We start from the raw sequence: 25,972 nt of genomic DNA, 5'->3' as shown, positions 1-25,972 counted from the left end.
GAGACTGGACATGCTGTATCTTTCTGAAAACTAACTGTTGTTATCAGAGCAGGTGATGCGTGATGGACTTTACCAGTGGTTCCCAAACTGGGGGGCCCGGAGTTATAACAGGAGGGCATGGTTCTGCTGCAAAACATTGTGAAAGGACGACCAGGTAATCGTAAAGCAGACGATGAAGCTACACTGAATGCCACAACTACCAAAACAAAGACAAGAAAATATGTAGTGGTAGCCACGTTTCCATCTAAGGAGCCTGATTTGACTGCCAATAAGAGTTAAGATTCTCTACCTGAGCCCGAACCGGACCGGACCCGACCCACGGGCCGGGCTGATATTTTACGCCGCTATGATCGGGCCGGGCCCTTGATCAAGCATTTGTGTTTTTTTAATCATTACTTTATTAGCCTTATTCAGTGGGGAGCAAGCTATGCCTCTCCAGCTTCTCCCGTAACTCTGGGTGTATGTCCTGCACTGACTTGAGTGTGAGGTAAACATCGTGTCTCCCCCATCTGCAGCACTGTTGTCAGCCAGTGCATCAGCATGCAGACCGTGGCGAAGGACAGTACTATTAGGTGATCGAGACAAGAACGTCTCCTATATGGTTCCAGGGCTTTGATTATGTTGCTGCCTTGAGCTGTTACCCACACTATTCGGCTGACTGAGCTAGGGTCGAGGTTTTTTTAACGTTTCTTCATTCTGATCCATTTGCGATCCATTCCATTCTGAATAAACAAACAGCGCAGTTTACTTGCTTCGTCCTTGTTGCATTACTGGTATTTGTTAAGATCATTCTAAACAGATTTCTGTAGTTCAAACAACTCGGAATTGTAGTTGAGAACGTCGTATTAAAAAATTGTCGGGTTTAAATCGGGCTCGGGCTCATAATTACAGTTAATGTGTCGGGCTGGGCTCGGACACAACGTGCACGGACTTGGGTAGGGTCGGACTTGATTTTTTGGGCCTGATCTAAGCTCTTCTGCCAATCTCCCAGTAGAATTATCACTGTGCCGTCTCATTGACTATCCCCCACAGCTGATTGCGGCCCATCGTGTGTTCTGTCGGTCCATCTGTCTCTGCTCCGTTTCAATACTGGGGGGGTGAAAATAGTAACAATTTGATTAATATTTATATATTATGTGCTTTTAGCATCTAATTTTTCAAAAATAAAAGCACATCATCATTTGTGTTAATGAAGAACAAAAGAAGCACAGATTGTCTTCTTACCAGCAAAATAATACTGTTCTTACTAGTTCTCAATTAAACATTTTATTGATTTGTCTCATGATTCATTTTAGGGAATGCTTTCCATAATTTGAGGAGGCCTTTACACTAAAACACAGCTGTTAGCCTGCAGCTGTAACCTGCGACTTCAGTTACAACTGCTTGAGTAACTTAATGTTATTAAGCCTCATTAGAAAGAATTAATTATATAGTTTGAGGACATGACGTAGTAAGCCAAGGGCATTAGTTATTAATTCAGTGGAACAAATTACTAATTAGTACACACAGATTATTATTTTGGCAATACAAATGACTAGTTTGTGTGCACAAATGATGAAAAACCCTAACCCTGATCAATGCCTGGCTTTGCTGAACCAAAACTATGTGTTGACAAATCTCAACTCAAGGTCTACTTACTCACTCGTTCGGGAGCTTTAAACCTCATCTTACAGTCTTCATCAGCAGATGAAGTTTTCTCAGTTCTCATGGGTCTGTATATTTTAACATTGGCTGTGCTCTAGAAAGGCATACAGTTATTAAACAGAGCCTGTTTATCCCACAGATTGCACACAGATACACACATGCTCAGGGAGGTTTACACATGTACATAGCCACAAACGTATGAACAAAATGTGCGCACACATCCAGTGTCTTTTTCTCTCTGTCACTCTGTTTTGCTGTCTCCTCTCACATCACATCTCAGTTGACAGTCCCACAGGTATATGTGTATATCAGATGCCTTCCCTCGGGCACCATAATGCCTTGATTCCAGCACAGCCTCTGATTTGATATCGGACATAATCCAGACAGCGCCTGCCAACCTCACCACCTCATCAGCCCTGTCACTCAATGTTATCCCCAAACACACACACACACACACACACACACACACACACACACACACACACACACACACACACACACACACACACACACACACACATGCACATACACAATCTGTTTTCTCTGGTCCGAGGTCAACCCTCCCTCAATCCTATAGAAGACCTTTTCTCCGGTTGTGCCTGCCTTCTCAAGCATGAGTGGAGAGACTCAATAACAAGAGATGCTTGCCGTGACCCCTCGGTCACCCTTTCTTTTCCAAGAAGAGAATGAAAAAAAGATCTTCTATCTCACCCTGTAACCATCTTCATCGCACATTCCTGCGTCCTTCCCCCAAGTGTGTTGTCTACGTGTTCAACCCCGTTCCCTTGAGACTCTCATGAGGCCCCCATTGGCCCTGCCCACCCCCCATCGCAGTGCAGGCATTAAAGAGATTGGTGGGGTTGAGCTATTGAGGTGAATTAGACATGGTCAATGTAGCCTTGGGTGGACCAAACCCCCTGAGGGAAGAGTGGGAGAGGTTGAATAGGATGGGAATATGGTGGCAATATGCATCCGTGGAGTGGTTGTCTGCATTTATCACGATGTTGTAAGGTTGGTTTGATTTGTTAGTTTGATTAAACAGAGACACATACGTGTACACACACACACACACACACACACACACACACACACTTTACTGTGCATGTTCTTTTCATGAACTGTTTCAACTGAGCATAAACGACAATGAGTGTAAAATGAGCTCTGGTACATTTTTTATCTGTTTTTAAAACTGGCTTGATTTATACAGAATTGGGGGCAGTGATCTTGTGTTTAGTTCCTTCAGGAAACAGGTGTTATTCCCTTCTGTTGTAATTCATTTTGTGTGTGTGAGAGAATTCCTATGAGATTTTGGATTGTATTGGTATGTATGTGCCATACAAGCTAATGATGAGCGTTGGAAGGATTGCAGCAGGCTGTGTAGGACACATTTTTCATGCATAAAGCTCTGTAGCGGCTTAACTTGAAATCCTGCTAAAAGATGCTTAACAGCGATGTCTAATCACGTCTAACGATTCACAGGAAAAGGGAAAAGATTCTTCCTATGGGAGCTTCCCTGTAGAAATTACCAATTAAATTTCTTATCTACTATCTGTGATGACAGGTTCTTCTAAAAGCAACATACATTGATGTTTTTCAGCTGTTGGCCACATAGACTTCCTTCCTTGTCCTGCTCCAAAATAGCATGAAATAGGCAGTTCTTTTATACAAGCGGCAACTGCTTCCCAATGGGCCAGACCCAATTGAATCAGTGTCGTAATAGATTCTGATGAGATCATGCTCAGGGAGTTAGCATTGAGTTGTAATTATAGGTACTCCCCTTGCAGGCTAGGTTGAAATGAAAAAGCAAACGGCCAGCAAAGGTGTAGTGGACTCTGGAAAATGTTGGTCCATAACTGTCTCCAGAGTGATGGAAGAAAGAAATGAGGTAGTAAAGTTAAAACTGAATAAGGAGTGATAAAAGGAGGAGGGGGATATAAAAAAAGATAGATGAGAGGATTTTACAACTGGTACAAGGAGGATTGACACACCTGCCGAGAGGCCCTGACTCCGGAGGAATGTGGTCGCAGGGACATATGTTGAAAAGCAGTAGTTATGCCCCCCTGCCTGGCCTCTTACCCTGCATCTTTTTTTCAGCTGAAGGCAAACAGTAACATTGGGAGCAAAGGCTGTCAGGATGAAACATCTTCTGACACCACAGTTTCAGCTAAATGCACAAGGAGTAGGATAAAGGATTTTTTTATTTCGCCTGTTTCTTCATCAGTCCAGATCACACACTGTCTACTGTCCTCAAACCCTCATTTAGCTTTCCATTCTTGACTCCCCAAGCAACAGCTTTCTTCGCCACCTTAGAAACGACAGTTGAGTCGCTTGACTTACTGTAGCTGAATACACATACTGTACATACATACATACATACACACACACACACACACACATATATATATATATATATATATATATATATGATGTGTTGCATCAGCGGGCAGTCCTCCATCCAGCTCCCCCTGGGAGACTGTTGAAGTCTGTGCCGAAATACACTCAACCTGGTTCCCGCTGCTTGACTACCAGCTTGCCGCACTGTTGCCATAGATACACGTTGGCATTGAAAGGGACTGCTCAGGAAAAGGTTGAGATGTACTGGCTGCAGTCTGGATAAAGAGTGGAAATTATTTTTTACAAGCACAAGCTTACCTTGTTTATCTATGTTGAGCCTTCCCAAATTATCTCACTGTAGTCTTTTTTTTTAATTGTAAGCCACTAGGAGAAAATCACTGACTTGTTGTACTGCTTTAGGTTGTTTACAACAAGCAGCACCATGCTGAAGCATCCTGGTGAGATATTAATGCATTACACCTTAACAGGAAATACACTGCCTCTAGCTTTTAAACATTTAGGTCAAATTGTGTGTCTACTCTAAGGTACTGAGTACACAGCCTGAGGTGACAGAGTACATGTACTCAAATATTGTACTTCATTACAGGTTTAATTATCCCATGTGTTTGGCATACAAAATGTGTCCTACAGTTATATTGCAGATTATATATAAAGTGCAAAAAAGCATTGTTTTAGCTGACTGAGTGGATTAAGACATTTTCTCTTTGTTTTAAAAAGTTGCATAATTTTCTGAAACTGTTGAAGAAGCATGCAATTATACAAAGTATATGTTTAAACTCGACTGAGAATGATGTTCTTATGTAACAAGCCAAAAATATAGGCTTAGCCTAATTAAGCCTTAAAGTCCCAGTCAGAAAAAATGTCAACCTGTATTAGTTATACAATTAGAAGGAAAATGTCTATATGGAAGTATCAGAAATGCTCCTTTTCATCATTATCTGCTGGAGGGGCGTGTAGGTGTCTCATTAGCCCACCAGGCCTACATATGTCACAGGCAGACAGCGTGTTGTTAGCAGTACTATTGAAGCGTACGGACAACAGCAGCATTTAAATGGACCGAAGTGACATGTGCAGGTAGGCTTCATTTACATGCTGTGCTACAGCTAATTACCTAATTAGCTATCCAGCCTGCAAACTGACGTCAGCAATGCACTTTTCCCCAGTGAATGTTTGTTTGGTGGCTCGTTCAACAAGCTGGTGCAGGATCTGAAGTGTGTTCATGTTTGACTCTTAAATAAGAAGGAGACTTTAGCATGAAAGCTAATGTGGGTAAGTGTCTCTTGTGTTGTGTTGCAGCATGCTGTCTGCATGATAGAACATTGACTACTATGCTAATGTAGTTAAAAATGGAGGGATTAGATTGGGTGTATGGAAACAAGGTATACGTGCAGTTTAGTGTCCCAAATCCCTATGGAAGATTCTACGTGCAGTTTAGTGTCCCAAATTCCCCCATACAATGTCCTTAATTATGAACCTGCTAAACCACCTGTGCTGTTTAATATTTGTTTTATAGTAATTAATGTGCACGTGACAAGTTTGCCGCTCAAAAAGTCATTTATTAAGTCATTTTGTTGCAAATGTGCATTATTTACAAGCGAAAAAATGGCAGGGCGACACCGTTCTTCGGAAACAATTGTGGCAAATGAGGCCAAATGTTTTCCCGGCACTAATACACACACAATACCACAATTTACAGTGTAGCCTAAAGAAATCATGATAGGCCTACTTGCCTAACCCCCATCCCTCAAAATTTGTTTTATAAACACTACAGTGCTTTTCCGGCCGCACCCCGACCCAGTCACAAATGGCTCTGCTGACCCGGACCCGAGGGCCCGGGCTACTCCAGACCAATCGAAGCACTTAGGCGCATGGGTATCGCTACGTCTGGGAGGGATTCTGACTTAGAGGCGTTCAGTCATAATCCCGCAGATGGTAGCTTTATGGTAGCTTTGGGACACTCAGTTTTTGGAAAATAATTTGGGACACTAAACTGCACGTATACCTGGAAACAAATACTTAGTTGGAGAACTAAGGGTATTCTTGCAATTTATTGCAAAGATGTGGGCACCATCATGCAACCAAAAAATATATAAAATATAAAGAGCTCCCTTCTAATTTCTGATTTTATCTCAAAGGAGAACACTGTGACAGAACTGATATGTATGCTGCAGCCCAGCACAAACACAAAAAAGCAATTTCAGTTGTATTTTAAAACCAGTGAAGAAAAACACATATTATCAACGATAGGTTAGTGTTTGAAACTACATTCTTTTATTTCAGCTCAAATTTGGAGACCGCACTAAATATAAAATAATAAGGCATACACTGCTCCAGCAGCAGGTTGAAAAAAAACCCAAGCCCCTCATCACACACCCGTCTGTGCATGTCAGAGCCACCAGTGCAGAGACTGGACATTTTTCACAATGAATACTTTCAATACTAAGTATGTTTTTCAGCTAATACTACTGATTGCAGGACTTTTGCTTGGAGTAGTTTTGCATTGTGGTATTTAAAAGGATAGTAACATATTTCCTTTGCAAACACCATTTTTACAGCTTTAAGGCACTAAGTCTTTCTCCTCACTGATCAAAGGTTATTGACAAAGAGATCATCAGAACATCAGTTAGTCCAATCCGTGTGTGTGTGTGTGTGTGTGTGTGTGTGTGTGTGTGTGTGTGTGTGTGTGTGTGTGTGTGTGTGTGTGTGTGTGTGTGTGTGTGTGCTCTCTATCAGGCCTCTAGGCCTTTAGAGTGGCCTTGAAGACCTATGCTTAGTATAAGCACACACACTCAGGAGTGGATGTTGGCACACAGTGTGTGTCAGTTCTGCCCACTCCACTCGCTGTGGGCATACCCAATATGGAGTGTGTGACCAGCTGTCCATGGCTGTATTTTGCCAGTTTTCAGAGCTGTGACTGTGTGTGCGCACGCGTATGTTGGTTTGCTTGAATGAATGACATGCCTTTTCTGCAGAATTCTTTGACATCCGCGCACTAACCTTATCCTGCTGCTGACAGTACGGTTCCCTCTGTGTTTGTCCATGCCAAGATAACTCATCCACCGGAGTCTGAACGTACAGCAGAGTCCCGGTCATCTGTCACAATCTCATGCCCTGCCTGCTGCTCTCAGTCCAGCTTTTAGACTAATGAGAGGATTTGTAGAGTCAGTCTTTGACTTTCAGGACTCAGTGATTTAATGTGAATTAAGCACCTGCCAACTCCACTCCTGCCGATGATAGAAATAAAAAAATGGAGGCGTCCTAGTTGGGAAAATTCATACCTTGTAAGCATAATGTTCTCCGTTTGATTTCACCCAGGAACCGCAATCGTATGTCATCTTGCACCTCATGTTTCATGTCAATCTTTACTGTCAGGTATATAAAATGTCAGAAAAAAAGCATTTAAAGTCTGCTGAAGGAAGGCTTGTCTATACCATTTATACCAAGGTGGCTTCTCTCTTTCTGATATCTCTTGTTACTGCTTTTTGGCAATACTGTATTTTTTGCATCAATGTGATAATATGCCTTACCTTTTAAAGAATAAATGCACTGATCTAGCAAAAGTACCCAAACAGAATGTTTTAGATTAATAAGGAAACTAAGAGTTTAGAAATATAACCAGGCACCAGTCTCTGCACTGCCTCAAAACTCATTAGTAAAGTGTTCAAATTCATCATGAAACAGAGAGCCAATCGGGAGATGCTTAAATATAGAACAAATCGTCCCTTTATTTTTTTGTTTTGATTAAAGTACTGCTGCAACATTTTAAACAGCAGAAGTTGCTCTGCTACACTTTGGTTCAGTGCTATTTAAATAGAAGAAAAAAAAGACTGAAGAGCCTTTTGGCAAGTCACTTAAAATGAATACAAGAGTCAAATATAAGTAAAAAAGCCTAAATGAAGGATGAAAATTATAAGGTTTTTTTAACATTCACAGTGCAAATTCAAGCACTTGGCTCAGAATTTATACACGGGTTTCCTGTTTACAAACATTACAGGGTGCATGCGCATACCAGGGGCAGAAAGCCAGATTGGTGAGCTGGGATCTGTTTCAGAAAGCAGGTTTAGTGAAAACTCTGAGTTTGGTAACCCTGAGATGAGGGAAACTCTGGGTTTTCTAACTTAACCTCAGAGTCAGTTCCTATGGTAGCTGAGCCTGTGAACCTAACCTGGTCGGGAGCAGGTTTTCTTCAAGAAACCTCCAGTTTCTCTCAGGAGACTGAGAGAAACTTGAGGTTTCTTCTCACTCATTTCCTCATTCATTCATTCAGTCTGTATCAGGCGCATTTTAATGCAGTTTGTTATCTGCATGAATAAAAACTTAATAAATAAAACTTATTGTTAGGCAGATTATAAAATGTTTTTTTCTCAAAACATGTCATGTCCTTTCGGTTGGTTGGTTGGTAAATGAACCATACCAACCTTCAAAAACCATAAGTGTTTTTATTATTTGAAAGCCACAGTGTTAAATGCTGGACTCATGTCAAGCAGCACTACAAGCCACACAAATCACTCCCTGTCATCTGCATTTAAGTGTAGTTTCAGTTCAGCTGATGGAAACCACACTGAGATCATGTCCACTACCTTTTTTCCCCCTTTGACCCTCTATAAATCAGTAATAAAAAAATAAAACAAACTCTAGTTTTGCTTCATAGTGTAGACAGAGAAAACCGAGCTTGACTTTTGAGTCGCATGTGAGATCACCTGTAATATGAGCTTGCCAAGGTTTTGGTAACAGAACCCAAATGCAGAGAAGCAGCAAATGGCGGAGCTAAAAGGCAAATTGGGCTGGTAAACAGTTTGCAAACAGAAGACAAGATCAGTCATCAGCTCCCAGGTAAAGGTAACTGGGAAGGATCGAACACTAAGAAAACAACAATTAAGTCTCTGTGGAGAATCAGAGACCTCACATATTTTTCAAAGAACCTCATAACTAAATGTACTTGAACAGAACAGTGTAGCGGAGGTCTTCCAGGTGTCGGATTTAGAACCACTGGGTCTAAAAAACAGGACACGCATGAAAACTAGGAAAGGGTAGAGTCAGAGGCATGAGACCATACAGACGTTACAATGATGTCCATCTTTGAGAGTCTCGACTTGAGATGGTACATACATGGGTGGTATTTCAGGTAGAAGGTTTAACAAACTCTGAGTCTAACCCTGACGTCTGAGTTGATTTACCCTGAGATGGGAAACTCTGAGTTTTTGGTTTCAGAACAGCTGATATGAGTTGGTTCAATCAACTCAGTGTAGGTTCACCACCACAATAAAAAGGCAGCATGAATGGAGCCATGATTCTACGATTCACCATGGTAACAACCACAAACAAACGGGTCGGCGGAAATACTCATGCGCACATACAGCGAGTTTAGAAAGAAAAACAACACAGCGGCTGCTACAAAAGAGAGATTAAAAAGAAATGCGTATATTCCAATATAGTGTATATCATATTTAATCATAAGTATCGCCTAATATTACTGGTAAAATGGTATTGAACCTATAATCTATTTAATTTAGGTGCAACACTGCGGACGAAAAAGTCCTAGGCCTAGCCTACTAATCCCATTCTGAGGCTGCAGCACCATCAGTAACATAGTTATAATGCATAATCTTTTATTTCAAAGGGTTTACATCATTCACCTGCAATACTGTGGAACTCCTTTTAAAAAACGTTTAAAACACTTTGCGGAGCGATCGAGTCACACTCTTCTGACAGCGCTTTGCTAAAGTGGCTTTAATATGCCCATCACCAATGTTGTAAAGACAAATGCCGTTTGCAAAAAAACGTAATGCGACACAAATAATCTGCTGGGATGTAAGAGCATAGATGGGTGACGTTAGTGATATGAGGACGGATAAGGTTATGTAGCCTACTACATAACTGATCGACTGGGAAGAAAAACGATACCGCTCAAATAGGAAGTTAAATCTAAAAATGTAAATGTCGGGGTTTCAATATCATCTCCCGACATATAACACCCTGCGAAGTAAAGCAGCTTCTGCATCAACGGGATCGTCGACAAAAGGAAATGCCATGTTTTGAGAAATAAAAGGTTTTATAGTCTGCCTAACATGGTTAATGAACCAACATCATTATTTTGTATTCATGCCGATAACAAATTGCGCTAAAATGCGCCTGAAACAGACTGAATGAATGAATGAGGAAATGAAAGAGCGCTGTGTCAGAGGGAGGAGACTGAGAGAAACTGGAGGTTTCTTGAAGAAAACCTGCTCCTGACCAGGTTAGGTTCACGAGCCTGAGGTGAAGTTACCTCTCTTTCTGAAACAGAAAACCCAGAGTTTCCCTCATCTCAGGGTGAACTTCCACCTGTTTCATCAACAGTATGTTTGTTGGCAGTAGCTAGGGGCCTGTTGACTCCACTGTTTTGTAATGACAAACATGGGCACTCTGTGCATTTGCCTAATTAGTTACCAGCTGTAGTAAGAGGGATAATTGATTGCAGGGCAAGATGGTTGATTTGCAATTCAACCGAGCTAATAATTTGTTATTGATTGAAGCATTAGTGAGGAAAATGCTACAGAGAGATGTAACCCAGCCAAAGTGCTGCAGAAAGTTGATGCTCTCAGTTTTTAATCTACTTAAATGTTATTACACCTCGCTAAGCAAACATCGTAAGGAGCGCAGGGCGGGCGATGATGAACTGCTGGTTTCAGCTCAGCACTGTAGACTCATATGTTATGACTGGATGAGATTACATTTACTCAGGAAGCATGAGAGTGTCTGTATGTGTGTTTTGTGTAGGAACATTTGTGTGTCTGCCGACTGGCTCTGCTTAAATAATACTTGAATATGGAAGTCAGAGGATGACTGCATATTATTCATGTCTTGATATGCATCACACAAGTGCAGTAAAAATGTCTTTTGAGTGTACAGTAAGTTAATAGTTGTGCAACAATTTTTCCCCCAGCACATCTCTAAGAGCCACACATTTTTAAGTGAGTTAATTTCTGCTTCACGGACTTGTGGAAGCTTCTGCCTCATTGAACAGTCCACTACTGCATTCAGTTTTCTAATTTTAATCACCCATTAAATTAACTCCCTCAGTTTAATTGCACATTTGAAATAATTATCTCGAGTTCAGAGGTTAGTTTTTTCTTTGTGATGGCTCACTGCTGAATTATAAGAGTGTTCTCGTCCTTCACACCTTCCTCTCCCTTTTTTTTCTTTTTCTTTATTTTAGTTTACTCAGCTTTATATCTTGTATTTCCAGCCACCCTCTAGTTACCTAACATCTATGCTTTCATCCCACGGATATGTCCTTTCTACCAACAGTTTTTACCTTTTTTTGCATTATTTTTTCCATCTTTTTCTGTTCCTCTATGCTGGATTCCGAGCCGGAAGCCCACAGGAATTGAAAGTTGGAGAGAAGAAATGATTTTTAAGTGACTCAGAGACAGCTTCTTTTCTTTGAAGCCAGGTGTAAAAATGTTACATTGAGGTGCTAAAGTCGTCTCTTCTCTTCTTCAGCTATATCTCAGAGGCCCACCTTGGCAGTTAGAGGAGAGGTCATCACCATGACAGCGTCCTCGCAGGACTCCACCCCCTCGTCTATGGCCGGCCTCTTCCTCCTCCTCCTCCTCCTCCTCCTCCCAACTGTCCTCGCACAGAACTCTGCTGACCCGATGACTCCGTCGTTGTTTGACCCGCTGACCCAACCAAAGTGCACGAAGAAAGAACATCCAAAGGTTTCCATCCAAGGTCAGACATCACCTATAACCACTTGTTTTATATAAACATCTGATAATGCTATACTTAGTGTGTTTACATGGACACAAGACAACTGTTAACTGGGAGAATGCAGGTTATGGTACTTTAAAACCTGCATGTACATACAACTTGCCAGTAATAAGATTTCCCTCTTATCTTCTATACTGTTGAATAATATCTTTAGATTTATTACCGTGCACAGTTCTTAACACATAACACATAATAATGTATTCAGACTGTAAGGAGCTGCTATTCTTTATTTTAGTTTCAGTTCTAGTCAGACTTTGACCATTTAATTATTTGGATATAGGGATCCACTGCTCTGAGTAATGATGTTGACTTTTATCCCATACTGCTGTAATTGCAGTCCTTTGTCTGCCATGTACATGTGCTGTAAAAAGCCTGTTAGAAATCTGTGTACACATGGCGGAGAAATGAGGCTTGTCCAGTCGAGTTAACCAGGTTTCCGTAATACCTAACACCAATTACAGGAACTGGATTTCTAATCTGGAAATTTTAACCCGGTTAAGCATGGAAGTGCATGGAAGATGGTTAAAGAATAATTCTGCGTTTTTATTTACAACTTGGGTCTTATTTTCTGTGGGGCTCCCCCCTCTGAGATCATCACTGAAAAAAAGTAATGTCTTTGGAAGAGAAGAAATGGGCAAACAGTAAAATGAATACCCAAACTTTCTGTTTTAAACATTATTCACAGTTTATAGACAGACTTCCTGCTTCAACTTCGACCTACCCTACTTACTGTAGTTGTGCACGCACAGTTTTCTTAAAGTGCAATGAGCAGTGTTTCCCACACATAGACTAATGTGTGGCGGTGCGATGTCGCCTGCTTTTGAAAGTTAACTAGTCGCAACAGTAAGCGGTAAAATGCAGGTGGGTTGTCGAGGTCAAAACACTATATAGCAGCTGTGAATCAAATAAACGTATAATAAATAATGTTATGTCATTTTTTACTCTTCATTTTCTGAGGGTTGCCACAATGTTCTCTGGAAGTTAAAATCTAGGTGATCAGTAACTGACGTGGAAGCAGAAGTTATGGAGTTAATTTAAAAAATAAGCCACAGAATACATTCAACCTTGCAGAGTGACATACAATTGTAAGGATAAGCGAGAATGGGCTCTATCTTAAACTTTGCTTGCTGTTGTGGTTAAAAATCTCTCTCATCACCTCTTCAGAGGTAATGAAGTGATGTGTGTATGTTTTGTGGTTTGAATGGGTTTTAATGCAGCAAATCATTGCTATCATGTATCTTAAAGGGGACAGTTATTTGTCTATACATGCCTTAGAGATTTTAAAACCGTTGGATGTGACGCTGTGTACCAGAACGTGTGTTTTCTGTGTGTCAATAAATACATTTATTTGTCCCTACTGAGGCAAATGGTTATGTACAGAAACATATACATGCCACTTTTCACAGGAACAAAATAAACTGTTTTCATAAACCTGTGCCAGTTGCAATAAAACTCAGTTTGGCATTCGGCATGCAGCTAAAAAGAACAACAAAATGCAAGAGGGGACAAGATAGAATTGATTGTGTAGAATAACAACACTCACTATCTAGCCCGTTCATCTGTACAGTGGGCCAAGAAACAAGGTCTTCTTCACAGCGTGAAATGGAACAGAACAGTTTGGGGCACCGAATCACAGATAGATATGGCAGAATGAAAGGTAAACACGCACTAGATTGCTGTGTTTATTTTTGAATAGGGCTGTTTGTGTTCCCTCTGCCAAAAGTGGTGACTAAGATTGGAGCACCACAAAATAGCTGGTGGGGATCGAGGACAGAAACACAAAAATTGAAAAGGTGGCTAGAAGGGTTTTTCTTGTGATTAGAAATATTGCAGACATTTCCTCCTCCCTTTTTTTTTTACTACAGTTTGTTCCCTTCCAAGCCTCCCTCTGTGCTCTATGGTCAACTCAGCCATGTTGTAGGTCTGAACTCTGGCTAATGAATCTGAAAGTGGTCCTTTTGCTGGACCTTCTGTGTAATAGCAGTTTTCAGCTTAAAAACTGAAACCTCCTTTGTATTGGGTTTTCTATCCATAGAACTAGTGAATGCTATTGGCTATTGTCAATCCCTACAAATCCGAGCTGAGGTCACATATATGCTGAGTATTTGCCTCCTGCTTCACCCACCAGGCCTCCAGATGTCCAGATTAGCCCGAGCTCCACCGGTGCTTTACTTCAAAGGCGTGCCACTTGAGAATGGCCCTCATGGCAGGGAGCTGCAGGCCTGTCTAAGCAGGCAGAGCAGGGCATTATGTGGAGGCAGCCTTATAGAAAAGGCCTGCACAATAAAAGTGTCAGTGAGAACCTGAGATTAGCCTCTGTGATTGATGAGCGTTTTATAGCAGCTTGTTGAAGCGCCACCTCAATCACCTGAAGGAGAGCAGGGAGCCAGCTGAGAGGATTTTTACAATGGGCATGCAGTGTGTGTACCAAAGTATACAATTGTATGGTCCTATAATGACAAGTAATTGTTTTTGTTTGTGTTTGTGTGTTTCACTGCCTATGTAAGTGGTGTTTTTGTTTCGGCAGTAAGTGTCTCTGTGTGTGTGTGTGTGTGTGTGTGATGCAGGGATATTTAATCCTGGGTGAAGAGATCAGTTAGTGTCTCTCTGGCCCCTGAGTCGGTACCTCCACTGGAGCATGCTATCAGCATAAAGCCCAGCTCCATCCTGTGGCTTTAAGCATTTCCGCTTTTGGCTCCATGGACACCCACCTGAATTTGTCATGTGTTGGGACAAATTCATTGATCACTAGTACACCAGCTGTTTTAGGTCCGTGGACAAACGATTAATCCTGAATCTCTCCAAGGCCTGTGTTGAAAATACTTTCTTGAAGTAAAACTTTATTACATCTTAGTTTTTATTTTCGGATTGTACTATCAGTCAGTCTTCAAACTGTAAACCATGATGGATGGATGTTTTCAACTGAAAGTTCACCTTCATTTATGTTTTAAAAAAACTTTATTAAATGTGTTAAAATGTCCATCACAAGTCTAATACTAAGACAAATCATGATTTTGGAAAATCATCTTGCATAAAGAGTGCGATTTTTCACCTACACTGTTACAAAACATTAGAGAAACACTGCCTCAAGATGTAACGGGATGTAAATACTGTAGTTGACAGCAGTCATCAGACGAAGACATCCACCATGTCAAGCACAAACCTCTCCAGCCGCTTTACTTTGACAGCATAGAATTTTACCAATCTGCTTGAAGACACCCCACACACTGCACGCTGTACTAGGGTTTTTAAAAAAAAAAAAATATTGTGACACTAGTGGTGAGACACACCACTAGTGTCCTTACCTAACAGTGCCTAGCAGTGCCTGACTTTTTGCTAGAAGCTAACAATGTAGCTATGGCTGAACTTTGGCCTACTTTAGCATATACACATTAGCTCACTAAGAACCTGTGAACCACAATCCCAAACTGGCAGTTTGATTTTCTGTGTACTGAATTGTTTACCTAAAGTAAACTAAAACATGACTTTTATGAACATGATGTCTTTTTTTTAAATATTAGTTTTTCTAAAATTATACTTTAAAACAATCCCAATATATCGCCTTACGCACAGTATCGAAATATATTGCAATATATTGACTCGTGACCCATTTATCGTGATATGTATCGTATCACCGGATTCTTGCCAATACACAGCCCTACGCTGTACTATATGTTTGTATGTCTGCTGTTCCAGAAGATGTGCCAGTGTTTTATGCCAACCACACCACAGATGCCATGCAGGAATACAGCATTGGAATCACGTAACCTCCACCCACAGGCACACAGTGTACGAGTTGCCAGCTCATGATGTAGATAGATGATACTGGCTCGCGGCATAAGACTACGGGTCTGATAGGAGCGTGGCATGAGGGCAGCAAGTGGAACATTCTGAATCTAGATATGGAGTCTGTTCGAGGAATTATGGAGTCGGCTGTGCATTATGTTATGAGGCCCAGAGAACTGGTTTTGGAGTGTGTGTAAAGGGGTCAGCCTGGTTTGTAAGAGAAATAGATAAACTCTGCTCCTTCATCACACCCAGTGCAGCAATATCCATCAAGGCAACAAGATGTTTCATAAGGGAGTGTGTGTAGGAAAGTGATGGTTGATAATAAGACCTTTTGCTTGGGTTCCACTATCTCCTTCACAGAGAAGAGGAGGAGTTGTCTGATGGATTAGATTGCTTTCCAGCCTGGGTCATCTGCGCTGCTCAAATCACTCTGAAGAGAGACAAAGGAGAATAGAAACCGCTAGCGTTGTTGTTCATTTCCTGTTTAATTCCTTGAAAACCTTGTCGTTTCCATTTGCTTTTTATACCCTCTCTGGTGACCTGCCTGCCTGAACTATTCTCTCTACCCATCTTATCTCCACTCCTCTCATTCCTTCTCCTCTCCATGCTCCTTGTCTTATATTCTCTTTCTGCCTTCCTCCTTCCCTTTTCTCTTCATCTCTCCATCACCTTTTCTCTCTCAGCCTGCTCTTTTTATGCTCCTATAATAGGCAGAAAAATGTATCGCACACTGTGTTCGAGTCCTTCTATCTCTTTCATCGTTTGGGTAATGGTGCTGTCGTTTAGCCGTTGTGTCGCCATGTGTAGGGCTCTTGAGCAGCACAAGAGTGATGCCCCTGTAAGACATAAATGTTCACTTAAAAGAAAAAGTATTCTCCATGATTTTCTGATCCTACTTTTCAGTTTTACTTTGCCACCCTGTTTCCCTTCTCATTCATGATAAAATACAATGGGCTGATTGGAGTGGTGCTATCAGAGCTGTGGCTTGTTTGCAGCCATCCATCAGGCATCTGAATGGAGCGAAGTTTAGCATGCAGCTGGTGCCAGCCTCTCACTCTCTGACGGTACGTTAGGATGTATGATGCTGGCCCGAGAGATAGCGAAGACGATCATAGAATAGAAGACGTTTAGAGGCTTTATTGCCACTTCAACGGAAAAGTAAGGCAGCAGGAAAATTGCTCTCTTTGTTTTTCTGTCCATGTTGTCTCCTTAGATAAGCCACTTTCAGACTTGTGCCTCATTGTGGAAATGCATTGGCTATTTTACATTCCCAGAGTGACTTTTTCACAAAAATCAAGGCCACAAATTTGCTAGGTCAGACCTGGTAACATTACCTTTAATCTTCCCTAAATGTAATGCCGTTATCTTAACCCTTTATTGTGCTCTTTTCCTTTCAAATACTACTGGAATCAGCACGACTTACTCTTTTCAGGCATAATATCTCCGGCAGAATTGCAGATGTCCATAGAGGATGAATTATTGCATTTCCTGGCAGTGAAGTGAAAGGCATAAAATATACGTGTTGTTCTGCCTTCCTAAACTCACTGTAATACATTTAGTTATGTATTCTTTCTCATGCACAAAAATAGAATCAGTTTAATAACTTAAGTACTAAAAGTATGAGCTGATTTTAAAGTCAGTCAATAAAAATGTGTTTTTGTTGAATAATTCTACAGAAAACCCCAACAATCATCAGATTATAAGTCTCACTACATTTTCAACTTAATTCATGCCAACTCCTTACAGTGTTAATAACCGAATGTGAGCAAAAAACAAGTATAACTAAAGAAAGCAGTAACCTTTTTAGAATGATGCATATGCAGTTTAGGCTTTATTCCATGAGCTAACATATCTGCAGCTGTGTGCCTTCTTCAGAGCTTTATCTACAGAGTTGCTAGACTAGTAAAAATCATGGAATCATTGCCCTCACGATGGTCATTAATTAAGCCACGTACAAGGCAATTTACCTGCAAAATAACTTTTAAAATCCATCACTGATACAGCCTGTTAGAGAACTCACTATTCATCATTGCTATCATTATTTTTCTAACTCACAGCTCCTCTCCAGGAGCCCCACTGCTCCCTCTTACACGCCAGGTGCCAAATAGCGAGTAAACATTGAGGCACTATCCCTAACAGTTCTGTCATGTTTGAATAAAGCTATTGCTTGACATTTTGGCAACAGATACCCATGTTTGAAAACCAAGAGGTTATTAGTCTGACAGATGAAGCCAGCAATTGAACAAGTGGCATGTAAGAATCTTGTGCTATCACCCCTTCTTTGTGCTCTCTGTCACACTCTTTTTCTGAGAATATTGCTTACATTTCTGTCAGTTTTACAACACAACCAACCACTACCAACGCATTGGACTCTGACAAATTGTCAGCAGCTTTGAATGCTGGTTCACTGTTAGTTTTGTGTGGCAGACAGATTCTTTACCGGTCGCTGACTGAGGGGATAATTGCCTCCTGGCCCCAGCACCATTCCTCCTGTGGCTGCTCGGTCCCCAGTCTCCCCGGACTCTTTCTCAGCTCTGCTCGTAACCCGCGGACCCCTCCTATCGGAGTTCAGTCAAGTGGGAGGGGAGAGGAAAGGCTGGAGCAGTGGAGGGGTTGAAAAGACAGAGGGATAGAGGGAGTGTTGTGCTCCACTGAGGCATTCTCTCAAACTATCACCCTCTGCAAGTGCAGCCACAGTGAAAATCGAAAGGTAGAATAGTAGAGATAGTGAAGAACGGGCCAGGCAATGCGGGGTGGAGACGAAGCGCAAAGAAGGACGGAGAGTGATATGAAGAAGACCAAACAAAACACATTTCAAAGGATTTTGGCCAGATAAGGCTGAGGTGTGAAAGGATCTGGCACCGCAGGGAAAGTTTTGCTCCTTCAGTACTAAACAACACTACAACATGTGGGGAAATGTGGCATTTATAATGCTGCTTTAGCTTTATTTGTACAAAAATGTGCTTACAGTAAATAGATATTGTATGTATATTGCAGAATGGATTCATTCCTGTGCCATTATTTAGCCACAATTGTTATTTTTGTTACATTTCATGTGTGAGTAGTATCTCAGAAAGAGAGAGCATCGCTGTCGATTGAGCTAAATTTATTCAGAGTGCAATCATACAGTATATGTGCTAATTGACACTGGAGGTGATCCTTCATTCACAGAATCATCTTCCAGATGGCAGCCAGTCTCCATGTGTTTCGTTAACAATTTTGGATCGACCACCTTGCCCTGAAGATAACCATTTTTAACGTTGCCTATTTTGAGCAAGTCTTCTTCCCATTAGCAAGACATTGTGTTCCTGTGTATTCCCCCGAAGGAAGATGATGATAGACAGATACCTTCAGTACAATATGTGTCATTCATAGCTCATTAAACAGTGCAACGCTTGAGGGGAGAACTCAACTAGATAGCTTATTATAATGCTAATGATAAAATATATGATTTAGGGCCGGATATTATTATGTGAACATTTGCTGTCAGACTGAGGATGAAAAAAAAAAAGTGAGTTTACTGAAATACACAATTTTGGACAGTTTTAAAGGTCATCTGAGCTTCTGCAGTGGTGCACTTTTCTTCCAGTCATGGCCACAATGTTCTACCAGGTCTTCCAAATGGATTTAAAGCCATTTCCTAACATTTGCTCATTCAGAAAGCATTCTTGGGTCATGCAAAACATGTATAGTCATGTTCGAGGACAGGAATAGTGGGGGCTTAGGCACTGCCTGACACATGTTATTGTTATTTACACATACAGTCAAAAGTAGAGCGACATGGTAAAAAAATAACTAAATAGAAAGTAAATTTTTGACATTTTTGATGTAATTAGTGGTATAAATACTTAGCTGTGTGCTTTTCTTTTCGTCCGTTTTTGTAGTTCACCCTGTAGTTGACATGAATGTGTGTACCCATTTCATGGCAATTCATCCAATAGTTGTTGGGACATTTCACTCAAACCCATAAATGTGCACTTCATGATGGCACTAGAATCACCAAAGTCATTAGAATGCCTCCTTTGAGGACCAGAAATGTCTGTACAAAATGTCATGGCAATCAAATAGTTTTTGAGACAGTTCAGTCTGGACCAAAGTGGTGGACTGACTGAAACACCTGTATTACTGCTCTGATGGCTCTAACAGCGTGCTACAGTTCTAAGTGTTCCTCCAGTTCAAATGGGTACCCTGAACTGTCAGGTTCTACTTTGTACCTTTTTTTTAAGGTGAATCAAAAAGTACACACTTGGGCTCAGGAGGGTCTATTATATGCCAATTTTATTACACCTATGAAATGTGTACAAAATATCTCTATATTTGAGTTGGAACCATGCCCTTAATGGCTGACACCATCCTCCAAGCTCAAATTGACAAAGTTTGATGGGCTAGCAGGCAGACGAACCCAGCGGCTCAAATTTTGAGGGATTAGATGAAGGTAAGATTGGCTCTTTATCAAATAGCCCCCTCTAAACTTGAGGGAATCTCACATTCCATCAGGTTTTAAGCTGTGTGTGTGTGTGTGTGTGTGTGTGTGTGTGTGTGTGTGTGTGTGTGTGTGTGTGTGTGTGTGTGGATTCAATATGTTGTGCTTTCATTCATTCCGTCAGCTCCATAATGTTGTCCAATAGCGACTCAGCTCAGTCGGGGTGCCACTTCACTCCGTCCACATGCTGGTTGTGTGAGAAGAAGCCGAATGTTTAAAAAGATGGAAGGAGAAAGGTTCTGATTTATGTCTGTGTGACACGAATGTCTCAGCAACTGTCCTCATCCTTCTCCTCATCCCTCTGTCAGCCACTGGCTAACGCATTAATCCGTCTGCCAACCGATTGCAGAGGGGGGAAAAAAAATGCTATAATCGTTCATCAAGGCCAGCTTGGGGCTTGCGAGTCAACCATGAGGGAGGGGGCTTTCATATTCATCCTGCTTTTTTTGTCCCTTTTTTGCTCCACCACCCGGCCGGACAGTTATGAGGGGAAAGAGTGAACAGCACATATAAAACCACTTGTGAGCAGGAGGATAAATGTCAGTCAATGAAAGACCCCTCACTGTCAGGGAGGCCTTTCTAAGAGTAAACAAGCTCATGGTTCACGAGCTCTCCTGCATGCTACTGAATCAAATCGACAACACTATTATTTTTTTTACAAGCTTTTGAAGAGTAATTCATGATACGGGGGCATGTTTATATGCACGTAATACTTCTCAGTTTGAATTTCAAGTGATTCATGTTCCACATTAAAATCTGAACTGAAGGCTAACAACTCCTGTTTTTACTATTAGGTGCATAATGCTTCTGTATGCATAATTCCCATAATTCTCTTGTTATCTATTTCTCCACTGCACATTCTTATTTTATGGTTCATGTCATATGCTCTGTTTTAATGGTCTTGTTTTATGGGGAGAATAAGTCACTTTGTCTAAATGACATCATTTTCTATTTCTGGATTTTTTCCAAAATATATTTAGTGTGTAATGTGGGGGCGGGGCTAGAGTTTGGCTAGATGTGGGCTTTATTTTACCCCAACAGACTGCACTGAGATTAGCATTAACTTGCCCTCTAATTTTTTTTTTGTTTCTTTTTGCGTATCTTATTTTAAGTAATTATTTAAATTAGCAACATAGTATTGCTGGAACTACAATGCATACAACAACAATAAATGACAACATATAATAGAAAAAAAGTAGAATTTAAAAAAATAAAATAAAATGTTGATACGTTCAAGTCAAAGGATACTTTTACAACAGCGACTGGGTAACGGAGATATACCATACACCAACACTTACATGTAGTCACTCCTACATATACACATATACATATGCACTCGAGTCTGTGTGCACACATGCATAAAGATGTATTTACACACCCATTCTATCTGCGAGGGAGGCCTTCTACTTTTTATAGACAACAGTCCTGTCTCTCTTCTCTGTTTTTGCCACAACATTTCTCCTGTTGTTTAATCTCTCTGCTTTCACCTTGAGCTTTTTCCTTTTTGGTCACATGATAAGAGTTTGGAAGGGAGGGAGAAAACAAGCCTTCAAGGCGTCATTTACTTACACATATACAGCAAGTAGACTGGATATAAAATACTTATCCTGCTGAAGGTAGAGTCAGCGATTATAATCCAATACACTTCTTGTCGAATTCAGCAAATATTTCCTCACGGTCCGCTAGCTGGAAGAAAAAAAATCTGGTGTTCATACAAAGCCCTGGCTCTGTAAATGGGAAACAAACAAAGTGGCTTGGACTGAGCCACACAACACTTCTTCGTTCGTGCGCAGGACAGGAAAAAGGCCATGGATGTATAATATATATATAGTGGGAGCGGGAGGGACGGTAAAAAAAGGAGCACTGGCAGGAGGGGTGTATTTGTTTGGGTGTTGAGTTGACATATCAATGATCTTTCTCCAGAATCGCAGACTCCACCTTTTCAAGATGTGTTCTTTACGTGCATAGTTAGTATTCTGCTGTGTAGTATTCTTGTAACCAATCAGAATTCTTCCAGGTGCTATATCCCAAACTCCCTATCACATCAATCAAAAGTACAAGATGCAGTATACAATTATATCATATTGACTAACATTTGCATATTTATACATTTGTGTTGTATTTTTTGTATATGTTTATAACATTTTATTAAAACCCTGTTGACCCTAAAGGCATATAATTTAGTTTTTGCTTCCAGTACCACAGTATCTAGTGGTTTTATAAGCTTAATGTAGGTTAAGGCTGGAGTTTGCTTGAAATGATCTAGGTCCTACGAAGAATTGTCCAACTAACTTATACTACAACTTCTTACATACAGTGTAGCTCCTCAAAATGGCCACACTTTAAGGTGGGGTGAAACGCCTGCTGTAATAGAGTGACAAGACCCGATAATCGTTAAAATATGGGAATAATGTGGCACGCTTTCAGACAATCTCTCCTGGAAGGCATTCATGGTATTGCACTCTTTAATACACATGAAAAGTGATGGAAGTAGCTGTGTAAGGATTAAAAAAGGAAGTTTGAGAGAGGTTAAAACCTTGCCTACTTTCTCACCTCACCACACCTGGCCCTGCATGAAGTGGGCATGGAAAATTGCAAAAATTGTCACACACTAGGCTCGTTCGAGATGAACTGCGCCTCGCCTGTAAAGTGGACGGTGACAAAAAGCCACGGTAAAGTCGGACAGTTTGCAGCCATTTCCAGCAGCCTTCAGGCTGAACAGGAGGTCACAGTAACACTCAAATCCTGTTAGGTCCGATTCCGATTTAAATAAAAGGTTATCAGACCCATATATCAGCTTGTACACCGTCTCTAGCTGTTTTATAAAGACAGAGTAGCTGTCAAAATGCTCTACCTGCGATCTGGTGCTGATGTTAATACACAACATACTGTAGATGATCCGTAAGCTGAACAGATTTAGTCTCTTTGACTTCTAAACGTAACTATCAGCCACACAACAGGTGTTTTTTACAGAATAAGCCTTTAAATCAGACAAATGGCAATTAAAATCCCTCCAATTCAAGAAACTATAAAAAGTTGTATAAAATGTCATCATGTTGTCGATTCTGAACCAGTCAGCTGTTAGATCAGCTGAGAGCCAGGCATTTCCCATCATGCCCTGGGTCCGCCTGGGTCTTGCGTCTCAAACCTGCAGGATCAAGTCGGACACAAATCTAACCGGCATGCATTGGGCGGCGATCGTCGGTGATCGATTCTGTGCAGACCTGGCTCATGTCGAACGAGCCTATTCAAATCTGACAGAAATGTGTGGAAGGAAGGGGTTTTGGGAGCTGTACAATGATCTGACAAGTGCTGTCTTGGAACCATATTGACGCCTTTAGTATTCTGACATATCACAAACTCTTCGGGACCAAATTGCTTTAAACGCTGGTGTATTAGGATGATTTTTGAGAAATAGTATTGACACAGGAGAGAGAAAAACTAAGAAACTAAGAACATGAAACCTTGGCTCATTTCACCTTTGCAGCAGCAGAAGTGTGGTGATGCTATTCCTGTTAAAACAAGTCTTCAAGGTTATAATGAGACTCTCTATTTGGCTGCACATAGCGGAGCGCCTGCAGTTAGATCATCAGAATCAGGACAATTTTAAAATTGAGAGTTGATTAATTTTTTTGTTCTTGTTTGTTGCAAATAAAAAATAAAAGTAAAAGTATGTTGCCAGCAGTTACCAAAAAGGACAGCTACAGTGTAACATTAACATAGCTTTGCAATGTTTGGCCATTCAACAGTTTTGTCATCATTAAATATGTCACAGTATTTGCGATATTTCACACAAATGCTGGTCAAGCAACAAAAGTCAACTGTATGACGCCTCACAAGGAAACGTTAAACAGGGAATCATATATATAATATATAACTGCAAAGCTCGGATTGTCTTGTAGTTTCATGTGAAAGTTGCATTTTCATGATACTGAAACTGCACAGCCATTGTGTCATCAACATTTCCAGCTTTTAGTGTTTTGTGTGCCAATACGCTTTTGAACATTAATAAGGTGTTGTATGGAGCCATCCACGTTACTTTTTTTGTTGACAATTTGGTTGAAAGAAACCCAAATTTATGATATAGAAAGTTTTTGAAAATTGGTCAAATTTGACTCAAGGACAACAGGAGGGTTAATTATTTTCTATCTTTTTTGTGTGTTAGTCACAATTACAGCGACATTATACACACACATACACTCTGTTCACACGTGCTGTGTGTAAACCTGTGATCGTGTTGGATTCTTTATAGTAATTCAACTTCAGGTCTGTTTACATAAGGTTGTGAGGCTAAAGATGGCCTACACTCTCTGCTCCTCCTGCTTTGGCCTCTGCAGCCATTAATCAGAGAGTGATGTACAGATGGTCCCACTCGCCTCCTTGCACCAGCCTTGTATGGTTTCTACTCCCACCCTGCATGTCAAAGATGGTCAACCCAAACCGTAGATGCATGCTTGAATGCGAGAAATGGAATACACTTATGTGTAATATAAATATTTATAGAGTGAACAAGAGATGGCCCGCGTAGTGTTAGACTTACTCTGGGTTGTCCAGTGATTTATTATGTGTGCTGAGGTTATCTGTGATTAACTCCTGTGTGTATAGAAATGTTCTACAGTCTATTATTTTAAAGGTCGCATTACTTCTATGATCTGGCTGGTTAATTACAAATCATTGTAGCATACGGTTTATGTTTCTCTACTGTTCTCAATGAGAGTAGAGACTTTGTTAATTTAATTAACTGTCTATCATTTTGTTGCTTCAGGCAGTGCATGTGGCACTATGACTTTTCCTTTTCTAAGCTGCTGGTCGCTACGTGCAGTACATATGTTACTTTTCCATTGAGGGCTGAATAATTCATTAAAAATATAATTTTTTTTGATTAAAATTGTAATTATTTTCAGGAAGTTAAAATCAATGCCTGTATTTATTGCATAGTCTTATACATGATTAATGTATAAAAACTGCAATCACATTTTATAACATGATGCAGTTGACTTTTGTTGAGTTGCTCCCCTTCGAGTTAGAGAAAAGTCGAAGTAATGTCAGCTAGTTTTAGAAAGAAATTGCTCACCCAAACTCTGTGCTTTTTTAATCGTTTCCGTGCGGATTGTACTGCATATAAACTTTCCAAGCTGGTTGCTGTTTCTGTACAAGACCATGCAACAATTGCTGTTCTTGCAGCATTTGGGAGATGTGTGAAAGTGTGTTGTTTAGTGTAAAAAAAGACCCAAATATATTCACTATTACTCCTTTTTGAGTAACGTTTCTTAAAAACCATAGTGCCCAGCCGTTTTACATAAAATTATAGAACTCTTTTTTTATCTATATAGTAATTTGAAAATTGCACTCTTTTGAATATTGCTTTCCTTGCTAGAATGATTCAGACCTGCTTGCTTAACTACAAAACCTTGAGTCAAGTTCAGTCCATCAGCAGCTCAGTGAAAACTTCCCCTTCCGATTCAACATCTGGACGAAACAGGTTGTGGCAGATCATTTTCATTTCACTGAAGTCCCCTGTCAATACTGGCACCCTTAATTACAGTATGTGTGTGTGTGTGTGTGTGTGTGTGTGTGTGTGTGTGTGTGTGTGTGTGTGTGTGTGTGTGTGTGTGTGTGTGTTCTTGTGTATGTGTTTTCTATGGATGCATATCGTGTCTGTATTTTAAATCAGAAGCACCATACTGTACTGTTGCTGCAGCCTTCTGTCTTTTTATCACTTGTATATCTACTGTAGTTATGTTTGCAGATGACAGAGCCATATGGGCCCCATCAATCGTAAAGCCCGTCCCTTTGCCTGATGGAGACTCGTTTCATAGTTTGTTGTGACTTCTTCCAACACTTTGATGTAGTCTCGCACCCGTATCCTCGAGCTATACGGGCTACTGTAATGTTAAAGACATACTATGTAACTTTTCCCTCTTCGGTCCCCCTACAGGTTGTCTC

General features: G+C 40.7%; 1 protein-coding gene across 5 annotated transcripts in view; it reads left to right on the top strand.

Moving 5' to 3' along the window:
* sema5ba (sema domain, seven thrombospondin repeats (type 1 and type 1-like), transmembrane domain (TM) and short cytoplasmic domain, (semaphorin) 5Ba) overlaps window positions 1-25,972 on the top strand; it is a 191,755-nt gene that overhangs the window by 65,510 nt on the left and 100,273 nt on the right. For all 5 annotated transcript variants that reach the window (XM_078262419.1, XM_078262418.1, XM_078262420.1 and 2 more), the window contains one exon: window positions 11,485-11,715. In XM_078262419.1, coding sequence (XP_078118545.1) covers window positions 11,532-11,715 — 184 coding nt within the window. In that variant the 5' untranslated portion in view covers window positions 11,485-11,531. Of the gene's footprint in view, window positions 1-11,484; window positions 11,716-25,972 lie in introns of those variants that run through there.

This window comes from Sander vitreus, chromosome 11 (assembly GCF_031162955.1).
Source record: "Sander vitreus isolate 19-12246 chromosome 11, sanVit1, whole genome shotgun sequence".
NCBI lineage: Eukaryota > Metazoa > Chordata > Actinopteri > Perciformes > Percidae > Sander > Sander vitreus.
Note: the sequence above shows the minus strand (reverse complement) of the source record. Positions and strands in the feature narration are given on the sequence as shown.